The sequence below is a fragment of the Mytilus trossulus genome, chromosome 7 (assembly GCF_036588685.1).
Source record: "Mytilus trossulus isolate FHL-02 chromosome 7, PNRI_Mtr1.1.1.hap1, whole genome shotgun sequence".
In the NCBI taxonomy this organism is placed as follows: Eukaryota; Metazoa; Mollusca; class Bivalvia; order Mytilida; family Mytilidae; genus Mytilus; species Mytilus trossulus.
Window position 1 is genome coordinate 24,023,371 of NC_086379.1, and position 19,421 is coordinate 24,042,791.

General features: G+C 32.4%; 1 protein-coding gene and 1 long non-coding RNA gene across 2 annotated transcripts; both read right to left on the minus strand.

Moving 5' to 3' along the window:
• Nucleotides 1-858: 858 nt before the first annotated feature.
• On the minus strand, nucleotides 859-7,415 carry LOC134726283 (uncharacterized). Its single transcript, XM_063590683.1, has 6 exons — nucleotides 7,145-7,415; nucleotides 5,995-6,215; nucleotides 4,456-4,743; nucleotides 3,293-3,577; nucleotides 2,369-2,534; nucleotides 859-1,550 (listed from the first exon to the last, which is right to left on the minus strand). The coding sequence occupies exons 1-6, from the start codon at nucleotides 7,413-7,415 to the stop codon at nucleotides 859-861; spliced, it is 1,923 nt and encodes a 640-aa protein (XP_063446753.1).
• A 17-nt stretch (nucleotides 7,416-7,432) lies between these two features.
• On the minus strand, nucleotides 7,433-10,644 carry LOC134726914 (uncharacterized). The gene is made up of 3 exons (XR_010108674.1): nucleotides 10,540-10,644; nucleotides 9,578-9,652; nucleotides 7,433-7,461 (listed from the first exon to the last, which is right to left on the minus strand). It is a non-coding gene; the product is annotated as an uncharacterized LOC134726914 (long non-coding RNA).
• Between the last annotated feature and the right edge of the window lie 8,777 nt (nucleotides 10,645-19,421).

Consider the following 19,421-nt stretch of genomic DNA (forward strand, 5'->3'; position numbering starts at 1 on the left):
ATTTCTCAAAAAAAAAAAATTCGTTGCCATGGCAGTGATTTAAATATCTAAAAAAAAAAAAAAAAAAAAAATTTGCAAATTTTAAGTTAAAAATGAAGAAAATTTAGTTCAATTGGATCTGATTATCAATTTAACTCTATTTGAAAAGATAAATGTCAATTTAAGATTGTGGCTACCATAGTAACCATTTATATGACTCTAAGCAAAAAAAACTTTGAAATAATATACTACAGAGTTGCACTGGTGCTAAAACACTATGCAAATAAAACACAATTCAATGTCTGTCTATGATTGGAAATATCATAGGAAATCCAAATCTCACTATTAGCTTATAAAAGCAAGAACAAAATGTTGTCAACCGTCCACAGATGCTCGTATGCTCCATGCACACTATCATTTTCTATGTTTAGTTGACTGTGAAATTGGGAAAAAAAATCTAATTTGGCATTTAGACATATTAAATTAGAAAGATCATATCTTAGGGAACATGTGTACTAAGTTTCAAGTTGATTGGAGTTCAATTTCATCAAAAACTACCTTGACCAAAATCTTTTACCAAAAACTTATAACGGAAACTCTTACCATCATTGTCTATGTTCAATGGACCGTGAGTTTGATGTTTCATTTGGTATTTTTATTGGAAAAACAAATTGTTTTATAGCAATTTCACTTTAAGCTATTTAAATTTGTCATTTTGAAGCCTTTTGTAGCTGATAATGCAGTATGGGCTTTGCTCATTGTTAAAGACTCTACAGTGACCTTTAGTGTCGTTTATAGGATTTGTATCATTGACAATCATACCATATTATAAGTGCATAAAATATTTGTAGTTTTTTACATAAAGTTGGTAAAAGAAATTTAATTAAGTTCATCTGCAGTTAGTTCTCTCCTGATAGTTATAGTTTCTTCCCTTGATGCATCAACAGAATCATCAAATGATTTGTTCTTCCTGCTCATTCTAGAAAAGAAACTTGTGATTTGTTGTACCGAAAGGATTTCGTCATATGAAAATCTTCTATTTCCATCTTCTTTTCTCTCAGTCAGCATTTCCTCTGATACCAAAAAAGGATCTTCCTTTCTGCAAGTTTTTAGACCTTTGTTAAACTTTTCAGTGAGATATTCTTTTTGGTTCACATTAAACCTTTTGTTCTTCCTTTCTTCTTTTAATGCCCAGCCAAGTTCTAAATCAGAGTTGTCATTAATTCCAACTGTCAGCCCTGCTGATGAAACTTGAAAGTTGGTTGAAAAAGACTTAGATATCTTTGTAATGTAAGTCTTCTTAGTAATGTTATATCCATTACTAAACTGGCACCTGAATTCAAACTCACACTTGCCGAACATTAAGTGGCTTGACAGGTCATGAAAAGATGAAAAAGACAGTGTGCATCCTTCATTTGCACATGTTATGGTGTTTTCTTCCTTTTCAGCTTTAAGCATGTTAAGTGGCAGTTGGCGAAAATCAACATCAATTTCTCCCTCTATCTCTGGACATGAGGTATTTAAAATACACTTTTCAACACTTGGAATATCAGATGAAGGTATTAGCTTTCCTAAAATGTAGAAAATAAAATTAAATAACTTATAATTTGAGAATACTGTTTAAACAATAATTGATTAATTGATTGATTGTTGCTGTTTTACACTCAGTGAAAATGAACTGGCTATATATTGTAGCTATTGACATGAAAAGTATGTTTGAAATGAATATAACTGAACTTTGAGTCTAGTGCTGGATATACATAATCCTTGGCTGCCACATCTAGTATGTGTCTATATAGTGTTAGTTGTTTTTGCTTTGTTGTGATCAATCTGACAAGTTAGAACTGTGTTTATAGTTTGTTCCGATGTTGTACTGTTATTCCACTGTCCCATGTTAGGGAGTAAATTAAATAGTGCCAAAAAAAACTTATTTGAATCTTAAACCTGCTTACCTACATGAAGGAAACGGTTTGCAGGAAGTCATAAATAATTTTTGGACACTATATTCTGACTTGGAGCAAACTAAAAAATTTGTGACAAATTTTTCAACATAATCGCAAAAAATAATACTTGAATCACATATATCAAGTTATGGTCTATTGACTGCTTACAGATATCAATAGAAAATCAGTGTTTGGAGATCTTAATCATGATTAGGAATTATAAAAAGAAAGGATAAGAAAATAGAAAATTAACAAGCATTCTAAGAGTACTGCAAAGACTCTGATGGGCATTGCTCATCATTGAAGGCCATATAGTGACCTATAACTGTTAATTTATGTGTCATTTGGTCTCTTTATGGATAGTTGTGTCATTGGCTATCATACCACATTTTCTATTTTCATATTCATGTTGCGGGGAATTATAAAAATAATATTTATCTTTTTACCTGTGCCAACTTGGTATGCCTTCCATGCAGTAATGCCATGTGCGCTAAATGTGAAGTTACTATAGGTTGATATTGCAGGTATAGCAGTGTACTTAGTTTTCCTACACTCAGTTCCTTCTATGACACGAACTATGTACTTCACATTTTTTGCTGACTTGTCTATTGCCTGTAAATAAAGTGAAATTATTGTAAATGCTTATAAGAAGAAAAATAACTAGAGTAGATTAGAACTGTTGGCTTTTTTGGTTGTAAACCTTTATTAAAATTATAAAAACCTGAAATCATAATAGATATAAAAACATAACAAAAAAGAGCTTACAATGAAGTATCTGGGGTTTTTTTCATTGTTTAAGGCCTTGCAGTGACCTATAATTGATAAATTCTATGTCATATGGTTTCCAGTGGAGATTGTTATCAGGCACAATTATACTAATCCTTGTTTTTATATTTATATAGAGTAAAAAAGTAACTTTAGCTGTCCTATAACTGGGTCTAATTCCTTCAGTTATTATATCCAAATTAGTTTTGTTGTTGCTCACTGGTTTCCACATGATTTTAATCTTTTTAAAGCTGCACTCATGCTATTCTAGATCATTTATAATAAACCTTGTTAATTGTTTTGCTTGGCACTGACATTGTTAGACTAATATATTATTGTGTGCATTTGTTATTGCAATTTTTGAAGAATTAATGAAATTGTGAGATATATTACTGCCATATTTGGAAAAAGGTGCATACATATTTATGTTTAAAATATCAGAATGAGAGTTCTTATTATTTCTATAATCAAGCAGTCTAACAATTCGAATTAATGACCATTAATAAAAACCTTGCAATAATTTCTGAATTTCAAAGTACATTTACAGCTGTAACCTAGGGATGTTGAAGACATGAAACTGATTGGGTTTTAAAAAATATCTGTACCTTTTTCATTGATTGTGCTGTAAGTACATCATGACCCTGGTTTACATATCTTCTAATAGAAGATTTGATGGTTGCAGCAGTGCGGTCAAATGGTCCCTTCCCATTCTGGGATTCACAGAAGTCAAATGACAGGGTAAGACCTGAATGGAATAAGAATGAAAGCATCTCTGTTGACTTGTAACAACCAGCATTGTCAGACCATACATGAAACTTTATGTCATTGGTGTTAATTTCTATAATTTTATCCATTACATCTTGGATAATACTGGCTGTTACTTGGCTGTCCTGTTAAAAGAATGTAAACAAAATAAATCACAACTTTTAAACTGCTTTATAAAATATCCATTTCCTAAGCATAATTGATCAACTACAACTAAAATTAGAGCACAGATACTAAATTGTTTTCAGAAGAAAGTGTCATATCAAGTATATGGATAGGTATTCAAACACAATTTTGTTTAGGGTAGTCATACATGTCATACATGTACATACACTATTTGATTAATGATACCAAAGGTTAACCCCAAGATGTTCATTTGTTTGTCTCTTATTCTTAGTGTATAAAAATGCATTATGAAAATGGATAATACATATCCAGAGGCGGATTTAGGGGGGGGGGGGCCGGGCCCCCCCTTTTTGGGAAAAAAATTGGTTGTTTATATAGGGAATCACTGAAGTGTGACTGAAGTGGGCCCCCTCTTAGGTCAGTCAGTGGACCCCCACTTATGAAAATTCCTGGATCCGCCACTGATATCTCACAGCTACATCAGTGTACAGACCACATTTAATCTCACCAATGGCACAATTTAATTTATTAGCCAATGTCTTTACCTTATTTTCTTTATGTGATATTCTTACTCATTGTCATGGTATGGTTCCTCTTACACATTTTAAAAATATTTTACAAGTTGTCTGCTAGGCCTATTACACCATCTTCAACTTGCTTTATTGTGGGCCATTCATATTTATTATAATTTAAACTATGTTATATGTTGAGATGTTGTCTCGTGTACGTTTACCCTCTATTCTTTCTTTGTTATAGATGAATTTTGCAAGCAGGTTCCTACTTGCCCTACCATATATTGTTCAATATGTTATCTTTACAGTAAAAAACATTTATTTGTACATAAAAATTATAGCTTATTCATATAAAAAAATCTAACCTGGGATATTTGGGTTGCAAACAAATGAACAAACCCAAGGCTACCAATGCTTCCATCATCTTTCCTACAGAATGCTATAGATATGTGCCATGGTATTCCTCTCTTTCCGAACCAATCACATTGATCTTCACGAAACTTTCGGGGTAAAAACTTCATAGCCCAGTCACATACCAGTAAAACTTCACCTGAAGGCATGGTTTCAAAAAGATGAGTTTTTGCTAGGTCTTGGTTTTTGCATCTTATTATGTGCTTTTTCAGGCTGAAAATACTCTTTGTTGCTTGTTGTACCTAAAAATGAAGATCAATTCATAAAACATATTTTTATTAAGTTTTATTCTAAATTTAGGTATGACCTGCTAGGTAATATTTTGTTCTGATCTCTGATGTCAGTTTTCTAAAATGTATGCTTTTTCATTGGTCTTTTCTTAGGGGAATAATTAAAGCAGGGTAAATTTAAATATAAATTACAGACTTTCCTGTTGCAACTCAATTAGCCTAGTGACGATTCATTCACACTTAAAAATAGAATACTCTCTGATAAAACATATCCTGAATTAGTTAATTCTTTTTATTTAATTCATAAGTTAATACAAATATAATCAAATATTAAACAGTTGCTCTTTCCTTCTAGTCCAGTACATATATTGTGTAATGGAAATTTTATGCAGAATGATAGCCAGCAAAATACCGGTAGGAAGATTGGTCATCAAGTAACAAATCGGAAAAAGATAGTATTGTATTTGGGAAACATATATATGGAGGAAATATTCAAAGAAACTAATAAGCTTGATTACATCCCATAGCAAGCTGAATTAACAGCAAGCAACAATAATAGATAAGGGTAATTAATTTCCTTGAACAATCATATGTAAATGTAATCAAACTTTTTTACATTTATAAGTGGTCATATAAATAATATAATAAGTTACCCTGAAATTGAGGTCATTCATCTCATCCTCTTTTCCATCTAATAAAGAAGTCACAAAGATCTTTTGTAATGCAGCAATGGTCTCTTTCAATTGTTCACAGCTTTCACAGACCATCTGGTGATTGTGAGAACATTGTTCTGTAAATGCCTCATCCTTTTCGTCACTGAGGGCATACAACATACAGTGATCTGCTACTTCTCTTCCCTTTGAAATATGAATCTGAAAATATTATAAATTAATGTGAAGGTATATAAAATAACATATGAACTACACTTGTTTCAATTTCATTGGCCTAATACTAGTGATTTGCAAATACATTTAAACTGGATCTCAAATATGCCATCGATGCTGGAAATACAATGTAGCATACATATGAGTTGCTTTTTTATTATTTCTAGGCAAGACAAAAATCAAGGGATTATTTAATCTAAATGAAGTTTATGTAATGGATGGATGCAAATCTTCATTAAAAAATTTATAATATTTTGGCACCCCAACGATTTTGAAACTGAAGAAATTCAAAAACCTAAAAACTAATGGCAATTTCTAATTTACCACATAAAATGGACTTAATTATCCTTTAAAAGTGTCCAAATTTAGTCTAACAAACCTTATAGTCAGTCCTTAAATACTGCTTTGATTGTAAGAACAGTGCCTGGAAACTTTTGTGGTCATCTGGTGATATAGCGTCGTAGGTCAGCAATTTGTCTAAGACATCTTGAAAGGTAATGAAGGCACGTCCTCCTTCTGCTACAAAATAGTCCAGTCCTTCAAGGCTTTTTCTGACTTTAGCACCACACTGGGCAAGTATTTTTAACATGGAACTGTCACCTATTTTATAAAAGTAACATTTAGTTTAGATTGATTGATTATTGTTTAAATGTCCAAGTAGCACAATTAGATTTGATCCATTTTATAATTCATTCATACCTTTTTTTCAATATTCAATATTATTAGTCAATATGTATTATACAAGGATAACCAATCCTTCATCTTTCATCTGATACTTTTTAAATATATTCTACACATAAATTTAAAATCATGTTACCTATGCAAAGAAACTAATTGGTTTTAAATATGTGTTTCTTTCAAGTATGTGTTTTTTTCAACCGGTGCTAATTCAGGTGGTGTTGCATTTGACAAAGTCTATCAAAATTATTTTTGCATAGATTTCTAGCCAAGAAAGTGCTATTAGTCATCTTAAACCTGCTCCTTGTTGAAGGTGTCATTGTGACTTTGAGATGAAGAACAAATATTAAAATGCACTGTTCGTATGCTTTTTGTTTTTGTGTGTGTTTTTTTTTTAGATTTTGTGTCATGGTTAGACACCCCATATGATATCCTTTAATTTGTGTATTTTTCTATACATATATCTTTATTTTGCCTTACCTAAAAGTGAAATTTCATTTTCCTGACAGTATGCTTTGTACTGCTGTATTATGTCTGCTGAACCCATGCAACGTACAACGTTAGGTAAATTGTGGACTGTTCCATCTGAAAACTTCAGTTTTTTTCCCCCAAAAGGTAGATCACGGACAACATGACTGGATGTAATGAAATCTAAGAATGCGTCTAATCTTTCAGGATCTAATTTTGGTCGATGCAATTTTTTCTCAGGAATTGGAAGTGCTGGCCCAATTTTCTTTGAATGACTGAGAGCAGCATAGTAGGGATGAGATGTGACTTCTGGTAGTATGGTAGTAGAGACAGTAAGTCCTTGAAGGACATTCTTGAGGCAAGAACTGAAAGAACTTGTCTACCTTGTTGCCAGGATTCTGCTTTTCTGTATGAAGTGACAATATCTTTGTACTCTGTATGACTAGTTCTGTTTTCTTCATTTAACTGCTTGGGACATTTTATGTCATCAATTACTTCATCAACATCATTTGGAAATAATATTCCTATTATTAATTTCATAATCTCATCAAATCTTTCTTGGTAGGTATTTCTTGTTTTAAATGTGTAGGACTGCCATGTTTTTCGTTCTTTTTCTTGAGAATTCCTGCAATCTGACTGATGACAGGAAATCATTCAAAGATGTCAAGAAGCTGCAACGTTCATAACTTCTGACTGATTGCTGCAAAGAAGTATAAAACTGATTACAATTAAATAAAGGAGGAATGGGCCAAAGGGTCATAGATGATTCCCCTGCTTGCATGTAACATTTTAAGGGACACAACTTGGTAAATAGTTGTCTTATTCACAACTTTACAACATTTCCTTTTTTTCATACATAAGCTTTTGTCAATGGAAACTCAATGAGAAATATACAAATCTATTTCAGATAATTGTAGTGGCAATAATATATTTTATCTTGCCTCCTATAGATTTATTGGGATATGATTGGTTAATGAACAAGTGAAACTGCAAGCTACTGCTCACTGATGATACCCCCGCCGCAAGTGGATAATATAAATAGTGTAAAAATATGCAAGTGTTCAGTAAACAGGAAGCTGTCGAGTCATGAATCTGAAAACGCATCACATGGTATAGCTGACTTATATAAATCCTAAAATCAAATTTCAGAAATCCTTGTATTGTAGTTTCTGAGAAAAGTGTGACGAAAATTTTAAACTTGGCTATCATGTGTAAAATCATACAAGTGTTCGGTAAACAGGAAGTTGTCAAGTGATCAATCTGAAAACGCATCACACGGAATAGCTGACTTAGATAAACCCTGAAACCAAATTTCAGAAATCCTTGTATTGTAGTTCCTGAGAAAATTGCGACGAAAAATATTCATTGGACGGACTGACGGACGGACTGACGGACAGAGGTAAAACAGTATACCCCCCCCCCTTTTTTAAAGCGGGGGTATAACCCTTTTTTAAAGCGGGGGTATAATTACACATGGTGACTATATATATTTGATATAGATTGTCCTTAAAAATACATGGTTAGTTACCGCATAGGGTTAGCAACCATATAGGTTTAGTAAGTAGTTACTTCCCTTTTAAATCAAAAATGAAATCAGAATGGCTTTTACAGACAAATACATTTTGTAAACTGAAAATGAACAATTGAAATATTCATAAAACAAATTTAAATTCCTAATAACTGTACAAATTGAGGTGCGATCCCAAAAACTGGTAGTAAAACGTTATAATTCTAAAGTACCAGGAAGAAGTCCTTCGTCTCTCATCAAAGAACTTTACATTAATATTCATTGTTTTTTAAATTTGCTGTTGTCCTAAAAATGCATGAAATATTTGCCACAGGACGTATTGTCACTTGTTGAGTGATGTTTGAAGTTGTTAATATCTGTGTCATTTTGGTCTCTTGTGGACAGTTGTCTCATTGGCAATCATACCACATCTTCTTTTTTTTATATTATGATTTCAAAAGCTTTAAAAAAATCAAAAATGTTGAAAAAAAAATTAAAACACCTCTGCATGAAGCTAGTCCTGCATTATCCTCATACATGTTTAATATTATTATATAGTAAAGTATCACAGCAGTCTATTAGTACATGTACAAAATGATTTTCTAAGTAAAAGATTATTATAACTGTACTAAAGTTTTTATTTTCACTCTAAATATGCATCAAATACTTGCCACTAGACATTATGCAGGCAGCGGGAAAGAATTATGTTTATGTTCATAATCAATCTTGCATAAACAAAAACAACTGAACATTCATATGCAACAACTTTTGTAACGCTCATTTTGATTGGATAACGTCATTTATTTACATGGCATCAATTGAAAATTGATGCTATGGGACGTTCGCGCAAGCGCAGATGGCATATTACAAATTTTAAATACATGTTTTAACGTTGATTTCTGACAGTTTCATTAGAATGGAGATAACAATATTGTATTTTAAGCTCTGACGGCATCAATTTGGGATTTGATGGTCGCAAATACCCATTTACTGTTTCCGCTAACGCATCGCCAGTAAACTTAATTTACGACCATCAAATCCCCAATTGATGCCGTCGGAGCTTAAAATACAATACAGTTATCTCCTAAATGTAATGCTTATATGTTTTGATTGTTCTACTTTTAATTCTGTTTCCTTTTAATTTCTGGTAATTATGCCTAAAATATAGGATTCATTTCTTTTGAATGTGGCTTTAACAGTTGTTTAATTTCTATTTTTGAGTTGTCACATTGATCATGTTAAAGTGTAAATGATATAAACTTTTATCAATGTAATGAGGTAGAATACTTTTTTTGGAGATTTTACTTACTTGTGACTGGGATAAATAATTTTGACTTCCTGACTCTTCTGATGTAACTGTATATTCGGATGCTGAAATTTCAATCTGAAAAATAATGATGTATTTTGTTTACATTTTTTGAAATCCTGAATGTGCTAAATGCATTAACACATTTTTAGTTTTCAAACATAATTAATTACTATAGAAACAAAATATTTTTTTTTTTAAATATCATGGTCTGTATACAGTATCTAATTTTTGCACTTAACTATATTCTAACCTTGTTTTAAGTAAAACAGTTTTTACCACCGACAAATATATATTTTGTTTTGGTACATAAGACACAGACACATGTACTAGTATATAATACATAAACCTGTTTATAAAATCTTTACATTTAAACATCAAACATCGAACATCAACAAAAAAAGTAACGTCAGAAAAACAAATGCAAATATATACTTTAGTTAAAATTAAATGTATTTCTTAGCAAAATGAACAATTTCTATGTGCTTTTATTTTGCACTTTTATCAATTGAGAAGGTAATTTTAATTTAAATTTTGTAATTCAAAATCATTGCAAAAAGGGACAGATTTATAAAGGAGGGGATGCTAGTTTTCCTCGTTGCATTGTTTTACAATTGTCTTTTGGGGGCCTTTTGTAGCTAACTCTGTGATTTATGGGTTTTTCTTATTGTTGAAGACATAAGAATGACCATTAGCTATTTGCTTCAATGCCTTTGGTCTCTGGTGGAGATTTGACTTGTTGGCTATTAGTATTATACCACATCTTTTTGTTTTTGTATGAATTGTGCCCAAAAAATTATAAATATGTTGTTCTTGTGTTGAAATAATGCAACTGATGACTAAAATATCCTTTACCTTGTTATAATTGTCTAATATTTTAGGGTCACAACCTCCCCCCCTAAACCACCCCCAAATAAAAACTAAAATAACCCAATTATATCAAAAATGACACTAGCTGTGCTTACAAGATTATCGCAAATATTTTCTTTTTCTGTTAACACATCCAACTGGTCAGTCTCCATGAGATATGTTTCATCATCTGTATCTAATTTTGTGCATTGCTGAATCTGTTAAATACAAATATAAAGTCTATTGATAAGAAATGTATTGGTTATTCAATACTTTTTGGTACATCCTGTCAACATTTATTTTCTTTCTTGGACTGATTTAAATTTAGATTTTATTATCCAGGGGCCCTTGCCCTTTATAGCCTTTCCATTCCAAAAGAATTGTTTTCATTGCAAACCCATACAGTAACCTGCATTTGTTCATATCTGTGTTCTTTGGTGGGTAGCTGTTTCATTGCCCATCATTCAACATCTCTATGTAGAATGTATATTGAACAAACATACAGTCAATTAGGCATAAATATATATGCTAACCACCTATATCTTAACATGTTATGGTGCAATGTATCTGTGGTACACAAAATTATTCATCTAGTGATACTGGTGTCAGACAGGTTTACCATGTTTACAAAGAAAAATTCTGACTCTTTTTTTTATTTTTTTGTTCCAGTAAATTAGGTAAAGAGTTTATTGACCCTATATGGAATTTGAATAAAGTGTATAATTAGTTAAGCAGTTAGGGTTGGTATGCATTGGAATTTTTTTTTATTCATATTTATGTTTAAAGAGCTTGCTGTACATGAAATTTTAGATAAATTCACAGACACATGTACTCTGATTGTTAAAACAATGTTTTGTTTGCCTTACCTGGTCATCCTCACGCTTTCCTTGATCAAGACTTTCAGCTTCTATCTCTGTGGACTGCTTGGAAATTTTAATAAGGCAGCTAGTGCATGCAGCTGAAAAAAAGAAGCATTGACTTGACATAGGCTGTTTTGATCATTCTGAAATGTGCATCTTTAGATAATTTTTGAAAGGGCATATGGGTTGTTTAAATATATTGGATTTTTTCTCATATGTGGGTTCAATCATTCCTGAAAACTTACATAATACATGTACATGAATATGGTTGATCAATAGAAACTTTACAGCAATGGTTATGTTTATATTGAGATTGAAGAGATCAACACATAGTTTTTACAGACATCTTACATGTAACAGAAAAGATCAACATGTTCATGTCTATGACCTATTGAGGGGGTCTCATTTGGGGTTCCGATCCCGGATCCCGCTTACCGTTTTGTCAGATTCCCGTATCCCGCTTTAAACACTATGTGCGTAAGCAATTATCATTTTTTTGTCATCTCCCAGGTCTCGCAAGACCTCATTTCCCGTTTTCAAGACACAATAATTTGACTTTCACGTTTCACGCTTACGAAAAATCGGCAATCCCGTGTCACGCTTAGACCCCAATGAGACCCACAATTGACATATAAATTGCACCCCACTGATATATAGTTTTATATAAACAGAAATCAGTACCTCAGTAGGATTCCTCCCCTTATTAGGAAGCTTCCATTTGATTTTTAAAGGGATAAAGGATAAAAAAAAATAAAAAAAGGCAGGACAAGAGCCTCAGAAGTTTTGATGGAAAAAAAGATGAACAACTTTGTCCACAAAATGGCAGGATGACAAATAATGTAAAAAAAAAGTCAGAATTAAATCAATGAAAGAATAAAACAATACCCAATATCTAGTCAGAGTGATAAATAAAACGGCAAGAAAGAGATAATCTCAGATTACAACTAAAAAAAGTACAGGACCCCCCCCCCCCTAAAAATTCAAATGGTAGCTAAAAACTTTTAAAAGGGTTTCTTTTGTATTTCTAGAGTGTTATTTAAAAAAGTATTGAACAAATGTAAACTATACCAGGCAATTGGAAGAAAAAAAATAAACAGTCATAATAAATATATTAATTTAGTTTTTAACTTACGCGTTCCAATAGGAAGTGTGAGGCCATAACACTTCTGAATCTTTTCTACATCAGTGATGGTGATATTGCGGCTAGGCTTTGGCTTTTTTACACCAACAACAGAGTGTGATGCTACTGGAGGAGGTGCACTAATCAAAGTAGGAAGCTGACATACTTTTCTAGATATTTAGGATAACATATATCCTTCATCAGTACGATTATGATGTAAAATTAATCATATCGATGTAGATAATGCCATTGAAACCGGGTGGAAATGGGCATCATAAAGACTCGGTTGTAGTATTATGGATTCTTTATTAAAGGTCTTAGTAAACGGTTGTCTCGTATAAAGACCCTACAAAACATAATTATAAAATACTATAAATACAGGTGCAAAGATAGATAACTCTGACATGTTTATGAACAAGTACATTGCACTGTATAACATCACATTTAATATTTTGTTTACATGTTTTCAACCTCTCTGCAACCTTTATATGGACATGGTTTTATTAGAAATAATCTATCTAACTATGTATCAATTGTCCAACTTGGTCAAACATGTCAATTAAAGTCAGCTTGATAGATATTTATCTATGTATCTTTTGAATAAAAACTATAATTAGCGCCAAAGCTTATGCACAGGTAAAAAGTTAAATCATAAAAATACTGAACTCCGAGAAAAATTCAAAACGGAAAATCCATAATCAAATGGCAAAATCAAATCATAAAACACATCAAACGAATGGATAACAAATGTCATATTCCTGACTTGGTACAGGCTTTTCCAAATGTAGAAAAGGGTGGATTGAACCTGTTTTTTGGCGCTATACCTCTCATTTTCAAGCGTTCATAACAGCACAATTTTATCATACACAAAAAGCGCCTTTCAAGTGTTAATGTCGATCAGTGATGCTCGAGTTAAAAACTTTTAACTTGGAACTAGTAAATGTTTTTGATACGAAAACGTTTACATTCTAAGGGTGTTTGCAGGAATGGGTCCTTTCGTTGTGGAACGAAAATATATTTAGCTTTTATGTGTATACTTTTCTAGCTAATAAAATCATGCAGGCAATACGTTTTTTATACGATTAGGTGCCTTAATGCAACAGGCAATTCAAATCCTCAGTTGGAAAGTCTATCTATTACGCTTTATACACTATGCTGTTGTATTAGGGATTTAATTTTTTTTTTTTAAATAAATGCAACAGGGGATTCAGGTTCTACTTTTTCTCGCTAGTTTCAATGAACTCTGCCCCGTGAGTCTTTTGATCGATTTAATAGTCCCCGGCCTATCTCTTTATTAGAGTAGGGGCATTTATTTTCATCGAGTATATAATATGCGTTAAATATTTGTCATTGGGCGTCACAGAATAACTGAATGGAGCAATTATTATGGAATACTATTACATTTTACATATGTTTCAGAAGAATCCGCTATTCCGATTGTATAACAACGCTTGCGCATCATACTAAAACTAACATTCATATTCCAATGAATTGCAATATTTATAATCGGACACGTGCCATCATAATAAAGTGCACAGGTCATTTAAAGAAATAAACGATCATGATAGAAATCGATTTTTTTATGATTATAGCATAAACATGTAATTTTAACAATTGAATGCTTCTTTTAGTACTCTTATAGGGTTCTACAAGTCTTGACCGTGTGCACAATTCTAGAATGAAGTGCAACATTTTAATCAATCAATAAATCATTTATCCTACCTAAATTGTACTAACCATCCAAACCAACAACTTTTATCTGTCGAACTTTAAAAATCATTGATACTAAATGAATAGTACGAACCACCATATTTTTCTAAACCGATAACTAGTTCTAACTAATCTTGTGATTTATCCATTTTAAGGTGGTTTCCTTCGTATTCATCGGACCAACGACTTCTAGCAGTTCTTGAAACATAGATGGGTCTATTCTTACAAAGGTCGTAATTGCTGCCTGATTATCCACAGTTCAGCCATGAGGGCATCATACTGGACATGGATAGTCCACATAGAAGCAAGTCCCAGCTGGTCCACCATCTCCTTCAGTCACACTGTCACGTTTTATTCCGTTTTAAAATGCTACGTTTCAACTACGTTTTTGGATTAAAATGTTATTTTGAAAGCTAGGGTTTACTAGGTTTGTGCTACGTTCCAATTACGTTTTGCTACGTATTCGTACGTGTAGACCCATGTTTCCACCATGCATTGATACGCTTCAATACGTAGTAAGTACGTTTTGTTACGTTTCAAGAGCTACGTTTTACTGCGTTTTGAAAGCGTATCAAAACGGGAATATAAGTAACGAAGCAAATCGAAACGTAGTAATTCTTTGTACAAATCGGGATCTGTCCCGTATGTTTTGAAAATTCAACAACAAACGTAGCGAAAATTGAAACGAAGTAGAACCGCCGACATGCAGCAGTTCCTGAAACATTAATTTGTCTAGTATAAAAAGGTCGCAACTGCTGCTTAATTTTCTACATGTTTACATCATACCAGACATAAATAGGTCTACGAAGAAGCCATTCCCTTGTCCACCACCCCATCTGCCTCCAGTCAACTCTAAGTCTGTCATCAAGTAGCTTGACCACTACCTTGAGATTTCGTGTCCTATAAATATTCCACTTCAGCTAATTAATCAAAAACATCAGTTGTTGATTGTTCATGTTTGATAATGTTATATATACCTAAACGACAAAACAAAAACTAACTTGGACCCTTTAAGTAGGAAGTATTTGTACAGAAGCCTGAAATCATTTTTCTATGGACCGTAATTATCCGTAAATCATTGTGCTAGAACGGAGTAAACTGTAAAAGACTCTGAAAAATATTCCTGATCCCCGGCAAACCGTGTTGCAACAAATAAATCGTACCTTTCGTAAAAAATCGTTACGGTAGCAAAAAATATGATTTCCTTACCAAATATATGGTGTATCTGTATTAGTACAGGTTCGTTATTGTCAGGAACTCTAAAGTGCATAAAACAAAAACAGAGGAATTTATAAAATCTGAATAATCAGTTAACAAAATGTGTTTCGATAAATGCATGCATGCTGGCTTTCTTATCACTCACACACATATTGCTAGACTTGTCTAACACAGCACCATCTATAATCAAGAGGGATAATATTGACCAATTGAATGAAAGAAATGAACCAATCAAAACATCATATGAGGGTACATACTTATTCATTATTAACTGCGTTTAGTAACTGATTAGGGTTATAATTGTGAGTTTTTATGCCATTATTCATACAAAACACATCATTAAACCTTTGTAAGCTTTCACTCTACGAATAATATTTTGAAGAATACTTTACACTCAGATGTTTATTTCCAATTTTTTTAATTACATTTCTGACCAATGAAAATCATATCCATTCCGGTGATATTAAACTTATTGCCAGGTAAACGGTAGAAAAGTGGCATCTAATTATTTACGTTCTAGTAGATAAGCTACCAATCAAACATCTAGATATGAATACACCTTTTCACCAGGGATTGTTTATATAATAAATACTTATACTTTACAAATAAGCATACAGATAGATAATTTATAGTCAAGACGGGATTATCTTTTTATGATTTTTTTTGGATTGAACTTTGCAAAAAGAAAATGCTGCGAGCTACCGTATTTCTCATAGTTATCTCTTGTGATCTGCTTTTACACATATTTTGTCTTGTCATGTTTGCTAAATCATCAAAATTACGAACTTCGAGATTTCACAAGTTGGTTCTAAATTTGAGCATAAGTGACACCCTTTTTCTTACCGAAATTATCATTTTTAACAGATTGAATTCGTCCGTTTCTAGATTTGACGAACCATTTAGCTATGCGTGTCTTTCTTTAACAGGCGTAACATCAGGGACATATATGTTCTCCCTATATCAATGTTTCCTAGTGTGCTTGGAGCGACTCAATGCAACATTTTGTACAGAACGGCAAAGTGTAAGAAGACTAACGTCTAATATAGGAATTATTTGTGGATGCATTGCTTGTCATCTAGTTACAATTCTCCAAATTGTAATTGATGTTTTGCGCTTCAATACACATGCCACGTGGTGCGATATTGGTACAACAACTGACTTCGTTGATATAATCATGCGCGTGCCTGTAGGAATACTGTGTACGTTGATCGTCGTATTATATACGATAACATTGATCAGGATCTACAAGAAACAAGACAACAACCGTGCGCATACAAATGACAACATATTCAATTTAGCAAATACAACTAAAAAAGCTTTCAAAACAGTAGGTTTAGTTGTTTTAATTACACTTACAGCTAATGTTCCCAGCTGTTTTGTTGGCATTTATTCTGTATTCATCGGACAAAGTGAAGACACCATAAAATGGTTATATTACTGTAATACTTTGATTTTACTAAACCCATTGTTGGATCCATTCATATACGTATTTTGCATTAAAGATTTTCGTGACCAAATCAACAAGATATTGTGTAGAAGAAACGCTATTCAACCATTGAACAATCCTTACGCTATGGAGATGGTAGAGGGCTAATCAACCTTACGTGTGTGCTAATAACGAATGGAAAAGCGACGTCCTTATTAACAGATCGTCTATAATATTCCAATGAAGCAATTAACTGCGTATAACATCAATGAATAATATACTTTTCAAAACGTTTCATGACGATTTTCTTTTCTTATTGACATTAATGATTTAAATCATGTTTTGTGTAATTGCTATCGATGTATTGATGTTGTTACACATTTAATATTTAGTGATATGTTGTCTGCTAGAAACCATTCGAAATAATAAAAAAAAGTCCCTAAATGGCAGGTCAGAACTTATGTACTTTTATTTTTGATATCTCAGATACCTTATATCGATGCTTTTTTGCGCGTTTTATTTTCGGTTTGTATGCGAAAATTTTAACCCCAGTAAATTTCCCTACATATTCCAAGATTGATCAAAATTTGAATTTTTTATATTCTATACTGTTAATTATAATCTTTCGTTTCTTTAAACAGATCATGAGAATGAGCAAAGTTAATTGAAATCTCTGTCTTCACAATAATATAATCAGCAAAACATGCGTGTCACACATTTTGACAACAACAAAACTAGAAAAAGCAACACGACGGGTGATACATGTGGAGCAGGATCAACTTACCCTTCCGGAGCACCTGGGATCACCCCTAGTTTTTGGTGAGGTTCGTGTTGTTTATTCTTTAGTTTTATATGTTGTGTCATGTGTACTATTCTTTGTCTGTTTGTCTTTTTCATTTTTTGCCATGGCTTTGTCAATTAGTTTTCGATTTATGAGTTTGACTGTGCCTTTGGTATCTTTCGTTCCTCTTTTAGATTCTGATAGTGACGATCTATTGTATTGATAGGTGTCATAATCCAAACATTACGCATTTAATGTAATAATACTTATCACATTTAAAGGATATTTCTATATTTGTATTGATCAAAACCTTCAATTTTTAGCATGCCCAAATGTGTATAACGTTCCTCAAAAGTCTGTATACTTTCGTTTGGGTTACTCGTATATATTTGTTTTCGATAATATGTAAGTTAAAGTGGTGTTACTTTCATCTATAACAAAGGGATAGTTATATTTTCGCGTGTATTTTCTCATTCAGCGAAAAGTATACTCAGTGAAAATTTAACATGCCCATTTTGTTCTTTCACTACATAATTCAAAACTTGGTGACTATGTGGAACGCATCTATCCCATCGAACTAGAGATAAAGGATACTACAGATACAGTAAAGTCGGCTTCATATCTGGACTAACATTTAGAAATTGACAATGAGGGTGGGTTGAAAACAAAACTTTACGACAAAAGAGTTGATTTCAGCTTTCCCCGATATCCCTATCAAATTTTTATTTTTCGATATAAAATGTTCTGGTAGAATTGGAATAGCGTATCCCTTTCCTATAACTCTTCGAACAAACATGGTTGTGCCTATATCTCTACATTAGTGTATTTTGTTTTTTTATTTACTTACATATAAAATTAAACTTGAAGTGACGATTAACTGGTTACATATGCTAGACACCTGGGGTGGTGTTCTCGAAAGTATCCTAAAATTCGTCCTAAGTCATAGATAAGACCAATTTTAGGATGGACTTAGGATCGACTTAGGACACTCTTAAGTTGTGTCTCGAAGCTCTCTCAGACAAATCTTATGTTAGGATATCCTAAACATATCCTAAGTCGAAATTTTAAATCGTTAAAATATTTTTTTGTAAAACATTAATTAAAGACGAAATTATTTAATAAAATTGTTTACGAATTTTATAATAACATGTATAGAATGAAAGGCATAATTACCAATATAATTATATCAAAAAGGATTGTAATTTAAACTAGAAAACAATTTGTTTTGGAATGAGAATTAAATTTGTAGTGTAATCGTATCGTGAAACACGAAGTTCAAAGTTTAAAATCATGCACAATTTCTTTATATACGAGTAAATAACCGATGGTGCGTTTCATTTCATGTTCATTTTCATGTAAAATAATGAGCAAAAAGCGAAATCCAAACTTTATTATGCTAGGATGAAGATAGGATGATGTTAAGACACCTTATTGGGTGTCCTAAAGTTAGGACGAAAAATGAGATATACCATAAGTTAAGAGAGCTTCAAGAACACGACTTATGACAAAGACTTGTCATAAAATAGACTTAGGACACGTCCTAATCATAAGATAGCTTCGAGAACACCACCCCTGTTCGATAAGTTGACGCTCAGGTAAATAAAAGCAAAAGTAGTTTAACGCTGTTCGAAATTCGTAAATCGATTGAGAAAAAAGTCCGGGAAACGCATCAAATATGAGAGGAAAACTACGACACAACATAAACACAACATTAAAATGTAACACACACAGAACCGAACTATAATATAGCAATAGCTATTTTCCTCACTTGGTACAGAAAATTTTAAGAAAAAAAACGGTGATTTGAACCTGCTTTTGTGGCATGCCAACCCTCCCTGCTTTATGGCAATGTTAAATATAACACTCAAATGACAACATTGCAT

Bases quoted from the DNA above. Each gene is read 5' to 3' on its own strand.
- LOC134726283 (XM_063590683.1), bottom strand. From the start codon at position 7,415: ATGATTTCCTGTCATCAGTCAGATTGCAGGAATTCTCAAGAAAAAGAA. The intron at 3,578-4,455 runs GTTAGATTTTTT...TTCTTTTAACAG, and splicing joins TTGCAACCCAAATATCCCAG to GACAGCCAAGTAACAGCCAG. The intron at 2,535-3,292 runs GTACAGATATTT...CTTTATTTACAG, and splicing joins CAGCACAATCAATGAAAAAG to GCAATAGACAAGTCAGCAAA.